This window comes from Bufo gargarizans, chromosome 3 (genome assembly GCF_014858855.1).
Source record: "Bufo gargarizans isolate SCDJY-AF-19 chromosome 3, ASM1485885v1, whole genome shotgun sequence".
Classification (NCBI taxonomy): domain Eukaryota; kingdom Metazoa; phylum Chordata; class Amphibia; order Anura; family Bufonidae; genus Bufo; species Bufo gargarizans.
This window is the reverse complement of record NC_058082.1, coordinates 310,010,930-310,022,751: the sequence shown is the minus strand read 5'-3', so window position 1 is coordinate 310,022,751 and position 11,822 is coordinate 310,010,930. Positions and strand designations below refer to the sequence as shown.

The window sequence follows — 11,822 nt, the reverse complement described above, 5'->3', positions numbered from 1 at the left end:
TTGAATTCCCTAGTTTTATATCAAGCCAATAATTTATACGTTTTGTTGCAATACTACCATTATCTGAAAGATTGGTCATCATTTTTGGGCGGAGCAAGGGCTCGTATCTGTCATCTTCTTGATTGAGTTTTCCGCATAATCCATTGATTGTATATCTCTCACAAATTTAAAGCTGTATTGCATAATATTCTTGTGTTGGTTGAGTAGTGTTTTGTTGGTATCATATAGTGGTGAATTCTGGGTACTGCATATCATTGTATATTATTGAAATTTAGGTTGATTCATTTTTGTTTGTATTTTAACCTATTGTATAATAAACCATTTATATTTTTGCATAGACGCTTGTACGCTGTTTTACTGATTGCACAAAATAATCAGGTTCTTGATTGAACTCTTTAAGATGTTTATGTCCATCTAACTGGGTCAATATAGTTTGCATAATTTTTCTTTTGACCCGATAATTTTTTTAAAAATATTTATATAAAGCGTTTGCTTTATATACCCGACATAAAATGGAGGCCCCGGTAGCGAGATCGAGTTAATTCTTTGATTATTTGTGCAAATAGTAAACCGTTCCATACGTTTCTTGGCTAACCAGATTATTCATAGATCTGTGTATAACTTTATTGTAAGAAAATGAGTGCAGCCGGTAGTGAAGCCGGTTGTGATGTTGCAACAGGAGATTGTCCATCTAGCCCGGAGCAGTTAATCCATAACGTTGTTGAATATGTAAATTCACATTTAGATTTGGATCATGATGTGGCTGCATGGATAAGTGAGTTGCAGGCAGAAGCCAAGAGAGAATGTGTGGATGTATGGACGCCACTTGGCACAGTCAGGAGACAACTAACTTATCTTGATGTGCTTAGAAATACCGCAGGTAAAAACCAACACCTCTTAAAGATGTTGCCATCAATTTTGTATGCATTATTAGAGGTCAGCATTTTCTCAGAGAGTAGACATATGCATATAACGAAAATGAAAGCATATATATCCCATATGGAAGAAAGATTAGAATCTGCAAATGCATCGATCGAGGACTTAAAATGTGAGCTCGATCACAGCCATGCTGCCTATCACAAATTAAAAAGTGAGGCAGAGGAGCTGCACATCCATTATAGCAGCCTGCAGCAAACAAATGAACTAAGCCAAACTGTAGCTGATGTTCAAGGTGATCTGTCTGATCATGAGGGATATCCAGACCCTCCAATTCTCACACCCCAAAATATAGATATGTCATCATCACATGCTCTTAAAGCGCAATCCATCCGAGACCTTAAGCCCCCTGAGGGTGATGGCATGATTACACAGGAGGTCTTAACCCATTTCAGTCAGGCGTGTCAAGCTGTAACCGCCTTACTAGGCGCTAGCGACGCAAAAGGCCGCAGAAGTGCCCCTCCACGTCCTCCTCCTATAGAGAGGAATGTTAGGGTTAAGTCACCTGTGCCAAGTGGGTCTGATGGAAGTGAGCGGAGCGTGAGTGATTGTGACAGTGATGTGGGAAAGCGTGTGATCCATTCCCTACCATGCAGGCATAAGATTGCCCATCAGGGGGATGAGAGTTTCAGACGACCAACATATGCTGAGGTGGTCTCTAGAAAGAAAAATACCCAGTGTTCAGAAAAGGATCAGAACTCCTCGAGTATCATTAAGTTTCTAAATGTCACTGTGCCCAAATTCTCTAAAAAGGGTTCTCCTGAAATTGCCAATCACTTAGAACTGTACCAGTCCACCATGGATTCTTTAAAATTGTATTCTGATGCGGACAGGATCAGGTTCCTACCATGGGCATTTGATGGTAAATATCGCCACTACTTTATTTCATTTAGGGAGAGGGGAATTCAGGATTGGCAGGATGTTTTGCATGAGGTCAAATTAGAATTTGGACCTTACCGTACTGTGACTGCTGCAAAACGTGATATCTATAAACTCACATGTAGACCCAATCAGAGTCCCCGGGAATTCCTCCCCATCCTTAAAAATACCTATGGGTTGGCGTATAGATCCCCAAACTGGGAGTCTGAGGAGTTCAAACAGTTGTTTTATGATGCAATGCCCATGCAAATTAAACTTAGCTTGGCTAGAGACCTTGATCTCAAAGCTCCCTTGGACAGGTTGGTGACGGCTGCCACCTCACTGTATAACATCAGTGAATGCCATGCTACAGGTGAGAGGAGATATAAAAAGTCCCCAGAACAAAGCATAGCAGAAGCTAAGGTAAACCCTAGCTTCAAATTTGAAACGCAGCCACGTAAGCACCCTCAGTCTACAGGACCTGTCCAACAAACCCAGCGACAACAGTTAGGACCCAAGCAAACAAGACCTCAGAGCCCCAATGGGCCAGAGGGGGATAACTCCAGTGCTGGCAGGTTTAACTACCGTCCCCAATATTACAATAGGGGTCCCCAGGGGGGATACAGACGCTGGAACAACAGGCCCAGACAACAGAAGGAAAATAGGCCTGAATCCCCTACCTCACCTAGAAGTCGGTCACCCACTTCTAATAAGGGCGCACCAGAGGTCCAAACTGTGCGCAAACCAAACAATCGTTTGGATCAGTTGGCAGATCAAGTGGCCAAATTACAGGAGATCGTTAGTAAAATGTCCCAGGTGTCAACTGGAAAACAGCCTGAGTCTTTTTTAGGGGCAACTGCAGGACCCAGCTCAGCCCCATAATGCAGGCAGGGCAGGGTCAGAGCCCAGGCCGGTGCAAGGCTACTGAGATGGTTGTAAAAGAATCTGATGTGATTTCTAATCCTACTTTGCCTTGCAGTGTTCCTGACCCTAAAATTGAGGCCAAGGAGGAGATGTCTAACATGTTGTCTATGTTACAGTCTAATCACGATGATTCCTGCACTAATGTGTCTTCTCCAGTGAGTGATCCTATCATCTCAGCGTCCACCTGCGAGCTGCCGTCTGTAAGCTGTGATGTGATCCAGTGTTCTCCGAAGGTGGGGGCTGCTGCTGCTGCCAGTGAGTGATCCTATCATCTCAGCGTCCACCTGTGAGCTGCCGCCTGTAAGCTGTGATGTGATCCAGTGTTCTCCGAAGGTGGGGGCTGCTGCTGCTGCCACCGCGAGCAGCAGGAATTCCAAGAATTCATCAGAGGTCGCGACGCTGCAGAAAGGTCAAATCCTTAACAAATGTCAAATAAGTGATCACCCTAATTTTTTATGTGATTTGTTTCAGATAGAAGGCCGATATTTTCTTGATTCCTATCTCCAAGATGAACTTATCGGACCAATCAGGGGTTTACTTGACACAGGATCACAAGCCACTATATTGTCATATAGTTATTTGCCCAGAAGAATCTGGAGAAAGCAGCCGTGAGTGCCAAAACCTACTATGATCTGAAGACTACTCAAAAGGAGTACCAAATTTCTGATCAGGTTTATCTCTATAACTTCGCCCGGGATCAGGTGAAGGAAAGGAAGTTCCTGCCTTCCTGGAAGGGACCCTATGTCGTCACTGACAAATTGTCACCTGTGGTCTACAAGATCAAAATTCCTAAGGGGGATGAATTTATAGAGAAATGGGTGCACATTAATCAATTACGTGTTTGTCATCCTAGGTCACAACTTCGCCAAATGGAAGGATTGCCGGATGATGAAGAGTAAAGAGATAACAAGGTTCCAGCTAAAGACGGAAACCCAGGATTGGTATAGTATGAACATACAAATGAACTAACCTATCCTCATGTATTTTCCTCTGTAACTAATTATCTCTTGACTCACTTTTGTATCGAGAACTTGCTCTGTCCAAGAAAAGAAATGTTACCAAATCAAAGATGTATGGTAGTATTAACTCTTTTCTTGCAGGAGTGATAAAAAGTGGAAGATGTATGTACTTATATTTGTCATACAATATATTACAGGTGCAAAATGGCACGGAGGGTTGTTGCCGTTATCTACATCGTCCTGATCTTGGGGAAGGAGTTCCAGGCCGAGCCGATTGCTGTACCAGGCCCTTCATCTGGGATCATGCTACAGGATACCACGGGATTCATCTTGACGAATAAGAGGATTCTATCCCAAAAGATCTACGTCAGTTTGGACCCACGTGTCTTCGTCGAGAGACAGTTCAACATTTCTGAGATTTCGTCTCCGGAGATAAAGATTTGGTATCAAATGCACATCGGCTATTCCCAAGAAAGAGTTACACAGATCCTGGAACAGACAAGGAAAACCATGACCAGAGAACAGTTTTCAACAAGTCGACGACCAAAGCGGTTCATTTCTGCAATTACAGCCGCCATAATCTTTGCCGTAGTGGGCACTGTCATTGCCACCGGTGTATCAGCTGTTAATTCCATCTCCGTTAAGACATTGGAACTTGAGATCGGTTCACTGAAAAGGAACCTAATGAGTATTCATGCAGAGATGGAGAACCAGAAAAAACATTTATCGGACTTATATTCCGTTGTAGAGGATACTGTCGTCACCACCGACTTTCACTCAAAGTTATTGACTCATTCAATGAATCTTCATGAGAGTCACGAACAGTTTAAACAAGAACTAATGTCTCTAAAGACTCTGAATGAAAACCCCATTGTGACATTCCAATGTAACCCAACATCTCTATTGGATTACATTGTAATGAAGGGGGATTTTGTTGTGCTTTTTCATAAGTTTAAACAGTTATATTTACTTATTTTAGTTATAATGGGTATTCATTGCCTTTAAGAGCAATGTTGATTTATATTCACTGTTTTGTATGAAGTTTCATGTAGGCCAAAGTAAGTCCATGAGAAGATTACTGTACTGTTCAAAAGCTACTGTTATTGTAACAATATATTATACATTTAGAAAGTTAGAAGATACACCGCATCTGCAGATTCTGAGGCTTCATTGTTTTTCCTATCTGAACATGAATTCTACAGTGTGAGAATGGTCTAGATGTTCCTCAAAGTATATATTCATGTATCAAAGTTTGTCCCTCAGCCCTGAGACAAGGCCTCTAGATGTCAGAGGTGTGAAGTAGTGAAAATATTAGGCATGTATGAGTTAACCCTTAATGGTATGATGCTTATTGCTTATACAACAGTGCCATCTAGATATAAGCGGTTAATACTACATCAGTAGCAAAATTGCATTCTGGGTAGTATTATGACGTCATGTTCCTTATCAATGCACACACCCCTCCAACAATGATTGGAAAGTTCCAAACTCGGAGGGCGTGTTCATCTGATAAGTTTTGGGTTAAGAAACCAGTTACCAAAAAAAAAGGAGGAAGGAGAAGAAAAAAAAAAAAGAGAAACAAACATTTGGATTATAGATCTCTGGAAAATCATTTGGATTATCGGGAAAAACTCTTGAGAGCTGGCTGCCCCAAGACTCTGCACATCACTTGACCCTTGGGTAATGTATATTTTGTTTTATGTAGTATTGATCTAAATTAATTGGCTTGATACTTAGCCAGATACCCGCTCACTTGCGGACGTGTAACGTTAGTTGCTACATCCGTATTTTCTCTGATTTCAGTTACGATGCATATAACTGAAACAAGGGGATAATATTGGAGAAACTCTTTGTTGGGAATCTTTGAATTCCCTAGTTTTATATCAAGCCAATAATTTATACGTTTTGTTGCAATACTACCATTATCTGAAAGATTGGTCATCATTTTTGGGCGGAGCAAGGGCTCGTATCTGTCATCTTCTTGATTGAGTTTTCCGCATAATCCATTGATTGTATATCTCTCACAAATTTAAAGCTGTATTGCATAATATTCTTGTGTTGGTTGAGTAGTGTTTTGTTGGTATCATATAGTGGTGAATTCTGGGTACTGCATATCATTGTATATTATTGAAATTTAGGTTGATTCATTTTTGTTTGTATTTTAACCTATTGTATAATAAACCATTTATATTTTTGCATAGACGCTTGTACGCTGTTTTACTGATTGCACAAAATAATCAGGTTCTTGATTGAACTCTTTAAGATGTTTATGTCCATCTAACTGGGTCAATATAGTTTGCATAATTTTTCTTTTGACCCGATAATTTTTTAAAAAATATTTATATAAAGCATTTGCTTTATATACCCGACAACCTACAGTGTTTTACAGGATCAGCTCACCAGCAGGCCATCACATATAATTTTTTAGAGGGTCAGCTCACCAGAAGGCCCTCGCCTACAATGTTTTACAGGGTCAGCTCACCAGCAGGACCTCGCATATAATTTTTGGGAGGGTCAGCTCACCAGCAGGCCCTCACCTACAATGTTTTACCGGGTCAGCTCACCATCAGGCCCTTGTATATAATGTTTTACAGGGTCAGCTCACCAGCAGGCCCGCCCCAAAAATCCTTTAAATGGTCAGCTCACTAGCAGGCCCTCGCATATAATGTTTTACAGGGTCAGCTCACCAGCAGGCCCTCACCTAAAACCTTTTACAGGGTCAGCTCACCTGCAGGTCCACGCATATAATGTTTTACAGGGTAAGGTTATCTGCAGGCCCTCGCATATAATTTTTTAGAGGGTCAGCTCACCAGCAGGCCCTCACCTACAATCTTTTACAGGGTCAGCTCACCAGCAGGCCCTCACCGATAATCTTTTTCAGGGTTAGCTCACCTTCAGGCCCTCACCTAATTATACCTAATAGGTAATTTGCGCACATGCTGCCTTGCTTGGAAGTGGTAGCCGTAGCTGTTTCTCAGGCTCCCTCTCTGGAATCAAACTCTGATTCCCCGTTACCCATGGTCACCGTGGTTCGCGCTGAAAATAACATCGAAAGTTGATAGGGCAGGCATCTGAATGGATTGTCGCCGTCAAGCGGATGTGCGATCGGGCCCAGGTTATCTAGAGTCACCAAAGCGGCAGCAGGCCCTTGCCCATAATGTTTTAGATGGTCAGATCAGCAGGCCCTTGCTTCAAATGTTTTTGAGGGTGACCAGCAGGCCATCAATCATAATTTTTCAAGTCTGTGTATGATGACCTTTATGTGTAACAAAGGGTGTATTGTAGTGTCGGTTCCTTGTAATTTTTGGCAGCCCTTTCACTTAGTGCATAGGCATTATGAGTGTAGGAGTCCCACTACCTGAACAATTGTACCACAATGTGAATGAGGCCCTCCTTGTAATTGTATCGAAGTGCCTCTTCCTTGTAATTTTTGGCAGCACTTGCACTTTTTATACAAGTAAATATACAGAAAAGAATGTTTCCTAGCAATTTTGGGAGTCCAAGATGCATCCGGACATCCTCCCCATGGTATTCCCGAACCATTTCGGTGGTGTTTCCATCAATTTCTGATCTTTTCCTTTGAATCAGGCACCCTCCCCTCTTCAAAGCAGGGGGTGCCTGGTTTAATGCTCGGGTTCTCCCATTGACTTCCATTATACTATGGTGCTCAGTAGAGCACCCGAGCATCCCGATGTGTTCAGCCCGAGCTCCCGAGCACTATGGTGCTCGATCAACACTATTCTACATATGTGTGCAGGGCTGGTACTGCCTTTTTGGCAAAGAAATTACGGCTTGGGACTCTCCACCTCGGCTTGGCACAAGCCATCAGTTCTCTGAAAGGTGCCGAGTCCACCCACCACTTGGAAAGGAAGGGACTGCAGCACCAGAAACTTGTCCAGAAGCACATTCAGCTTCTGCGCCGTTGGATGAGTGCACGCATACTGTTGTCTCTTGGCAATCACTTCGGTGATGGATTGCTGATGGAATGAATGACGAGGAGTAGGCGGAGGAGCCGAAGTGTCAGGACCAGCAGATGATGGGAAGGACAGACAGCTCCCTTCAGCTGAGGTGGTGGAGCCTTGAATGCCTGAAACCGGGAGCATGCCACTGGGTGATGCAGCGGTTGCTGCGGCAAGCTGGACCACAACATCGGAGCCGCGGTTCTCCCAGACCACTTTATGGTGACGCTGCATTTGTGGCACTCTGGCCACGATTCACCTTCTTCCCACAGATTCTGCAAATGGCCATGTTCAGCTCCTCAGGCAGCTTAACAAAAAACTGCCACACCACCGAGTAGGTGATTTTACCCCCAACACTCTGCACTGACTGACTGCTACCGCTGCTGCTTCCGTGAATCCCTGCACCACTACTTTCCAGGCAGGTAGACTCTTGCAAAGTGGGTGGTCTACCCTGGGCACGTTTGGCTCCCGACCTCCCACTGCTGCCACCCTGCTGACTCCCTGCCACGCTAGCGACTTGCTGGCTCCGCCGCTGCCTCACGGGCAAGCTGGTATCCTCTTCTCCCAATGATGATGAAGCCCCTAATTCACCCGGCTCCCAAGTGTGATCAATTACATCATTGAGTACTGTCTGCACGTCACTGATGTCCTCCTCAACGGTCTCTGGGTCAGGAGCCTCACCGCTCGCAACACCAGCCACCACGCCACTCTCCTCATCACTACTTGCCCGCCTACTGGAGGAAGCGGCGGATGTCTCCTCCATATCTTGGCTGGCCCGTAGCTGCTGACTGTCCTCTAGTAGCTTGTACTCACTGTATATTGGAGCTGAGCGCACAGCATATAATACTTATCTGGCTGAGGGAACAGAAAAGGACAGAGGCAGGTTGAGGACAGGTGAGAGCACACGGCCTGCTCTCGGGCCATGCCAACTAAGGGTTGTGTCTGACGAACCCACTGACTCTTGGCTGGGGGTGTCTGATGTCACTTGGGACAAAGTGGATGACCGAGTCAGCCATTCAAGACACGACCGCTAGATGACACCGGGAGCTCAGGCCTCTCGCTGCGACTCCTGCTGCCACGTCCCCTTACTCTGCTGCGACCTGTGCTTGCGCCAGAAATATTTAGGCCTTTGCCACTCCCCTGTGCAGGGCCTGGCACTTCTCTGTCTGACATACTGTTAGATCAAATAAATAAAAAGGAAATTAAAACACCCCAAAAATGTCTGTAATTTTCTCACTTCACCACACAACAGTTTATAAGCCCTTTTTTTGTGCCATTAATACACGTCAAAAAGGGCTTTAGAACATATAACTACACCGCTGAACGGCAAATATATATATTTTTGCCACAATACACCCAAAAAAGTCTGTAATTTTCTCACTTCACTACACAACGGCTAATAAGCCTTTTTTCCCCACTAATACACGCCAAAGAAGGCTTTAGAACAGTGGTGCCCAGCCATTTTTCGTCTGTATGCAGCACTTTTGTGTCCGGTAAAAAGAAAAGATCCCGAACGGAAACTGAATGGATCCCATCATAGTTGGTGGAGTCTGTTCAGCTTGTTCCCTGTGGGGTGACAGGAGGAAAGGGGAAGCAGGGTCACTAGTGGGGTTACAGGTGGAGGGGGAGCAGGGTCACTAGTGAGGTGACAGGAGGAGGGGGAAGCAGGGTCACTAGTGAGGTGACAGGAGGAGGGAGAAGCAGGGTCACTAGTTAGGTGACAGGAGGAGGGGGAGCAGGGTCACGAGTGGGGTGACAGGAGGAGGGGGAGCAGGGTCAATAGTTAGGTGACAGGAGGAGGGGGGAGCAGGGTCACTAGTGAGGTGACAGGAGGAGGGAGAAGCAGGGTCACTAGTTAGGTGACAGGAGGAGGGGGAGCAGGGTCACGAGTGGGGTGACAGGAGGAGGGGGAGCAGGGTCACTAGTGAGGTGACAGGAGGAGGGGGAAGCAGGGTCACTAGTGAGGTGACAGGAGGAGGGAGAAGCAGGATCACTAGTTAGGTGACAGGAGGAGGGGGAGCAGGGTCACGAGTGGGGTGACAGAAGGATGGGAAAGCAGGGTCAATAGTTAGGTGACAGGAGGAGGGGGGAGCAGGGTCACTAGTGGGGTGACAGGAGGAGGGGGGAGCAGGGTCACTAGTGGGATGATAGTAGGAGGGGGGAGCAGGGTCACCAGGGACCAGTCACATGAGTCCACGCTCCTTACCTCTTCAGCGGCCCTGTCATGCTTCCCAAGGTCCTCGGGCAGCGCGCTCCGCTCTACTTACTACAGCCACCACGGGAGCCGGCCTCTCCTCCTTCCAGCTCCCGCTGGCTTCCTCTGCCTGACCTGACTTGTATTGCTCTGGCTCACTCATACCAACCAATAACAAAGCTCCTTGCTGTAAGGAGCTTTGTTATTGGTTATTTCAGGCACAGGCAGCGTCACTGCGCTGCCTGTGCCGTTCACAGTGCTCATTGCGCTGATGAATGTGTGGTAAAAAGTCTAAGGCATACTGGTACGCCTTAGACTTTTTCCAGGGAGTCACACGGGCCACATGACACAGCTTTGCGGGCCGGATTTGGCCCTGCGGGGCATAGGTTGGGCATCACTGCTTTAGAACATATAACTGCACGGCTGAAAGGCAAATAGGTCCTTATTTTTTTCCACTTATACACTCCACAAATAGCTTTATAACATATAACTGCACGGCTGAATGGCAAATATATATGTTTTTGCCACTAATACACACCAAAAAGGGATTTAGAACATATACCTGCACCACTGAATGGCAAATATATATATTTTTGCCACTAATACACGCCAAAAAGGGCTGTAATTTTCTCACTTCACCACACAACGGCAAATACTTCTTTTTTGTGCCACTAATGCACTCCACAAAAGGCTTTAGAACATATAACTAGAGTTGAGCGAACACCTGGATGTTCGGGTTCGAGAAGTTCGGCCGAACATCCTGGAAATGTTCGGGTTCGGGATCCGAACCCGATCCGAACTTCGTCCCGAACCCGAACCCCATTGAAGTCAATGGGGACCCGAACTTTTCGGCACTAAAACGGCTGTAAAACAGCCCAGGAAAGGGCTAGAGGGCTGCAAAAGGCAGCAACATGTAGGTAAATCCCCTGCAAACAAATGTGGATAGGGAAATTAATTAAAATAAAAATTAAATAAATAAAAATTAACCAAAATCAATTGGAGAGAGGTTCCATAGCAGAGAATCTGGCTTCCCGTCATCCACCACTGGAACAGTCCATTCTCAGATATTTAGGCCCCGGCACCCAGGCAGAGGAGAGAGGTCCCGTAACAGACAATCTGGCTTCATGTCAGCAGAGAATCAGTCTTCATGTCATAGCAGAGAATCAGGCTTCACGTCACCCACCACTGTAAGAGTCCATTTTCATAAATTTAGGCCCAGCACCCAGGCAGAGGAGAGAGGTCCCGTAACAGACAATCTGGCTTCATGTCAGCAGAGAATTAGTCTGCATGTCATAGCAGAGAATGAGGCTTCACGTCAGCCACCACTGCAACAGTCCATTGGCATATATTTAGGCCTAGCACACAGGCAGAGGAGAGAGGTCCCGTAACAGACAATCTGGCTTCATGTCAGCAGAGAATCAGTCTGCATGTCATAGCAGAGAATGAGGCTTCACGTCACCCACCACTGCAACAGTCCATTGGCATATATTTAGGCCTAGCACACAGGCAGAGCAGAGAGGTCCCGTAACAGACAATCTGGCTTCATGACAGCAGAGAATCAGTCTGCATGTCATAGCAGAGAATGAGGCTTCACGTCACCCACCACTGCAACAGTCCATTGGCATATATTTAGGCCTAGCACACAGGCAGAGCAGAGAGGTCCCGTAACAGACAATCTGGCTTCATGTCAGCAGAGAATCAGTCTGCATGTCATAGCAGAGAATGAGGCTTCACGTCACCCACCACTGCAACAGTCCATTGGCATATATTTAGGCCTAGCACACAGGCAGAGCAGAGAGGTCCCGTAACAGACGATCTGGCTTCATGTCAGCAGAGAATCAGTCTGCATGTCATAGCAGAGAATGAGGCTTCACGTCACCCACCACTGCAACAGTCCATTGGCATATATTTAGGCCTAGCACACAGGCAGAGCAGAGAGGTCCCGTAACAGACAATCTGGCTTCATGTCAGCAGAGAATCAGTCTGCATGTC

General features: G+C 45.7%; 1 protein-coding gene across 2 annotated transcripts; it reads left to right on the top strand.

The window, feature by feature from the left end:
- Positions 1 to 2,895: 2,895 nt before the first annotated feature.
- LOC122931166 lies at positions 2,896 to 4,730 on the top strand. Of its 2 annotated transcripts, XM_044285171.1 has the most exons (3): positions 2,896 to 3,326; positions 3,572 to 3,659; positions 3,875 to 4,730. In XM_044285171.1, exons 1-3 carry the CDS (start codon positions 3,227 to 3,229, stop codon positions 4,680 to 4,682), a joined length of 996 nt encoding a protein of 331 aa, XP_044141106.1. In that variant the 5' UTR covers positions 2,896 to 3,226; the 3' UTR covers positions 4,683 to 4,730. The 2 variants fall into 2 exon arrangements, with proteins under 2 accessions (XP_044141106.1, XP_044141107.1); XM_044285172.1 differs by having other exon boundaries at positions 2,896 to 3,654.
- The last annotated feature ends 7,092 nt before the right edge of the window (positions 4,731 to 11,822 follow it).

Bases quoted from the DNA above. Each gene is read 5' to 3' on its own strand.
- LOC122931166 (XM_044285171.1), top strand. From the start codon at position 3,227: ATGAACTTATCGGACCAATCAGGGGTTTACTTGACACAGGATCACAAG. The intron at 3,327-3,571 runs GTGAGTGCCAAA...TTGTCATCCTAG, and splicing joins AGAATCTGGAGAAAGCAGCC to GTCACAACTTCGCCAAATGG. The intron at 3,660-3,874 runs GTATAGTATGAA...AATATATTACAG, and splicing joins AAGACGGAAACCCAGGATTG to GTGCAAAATGGCACGGAGGG.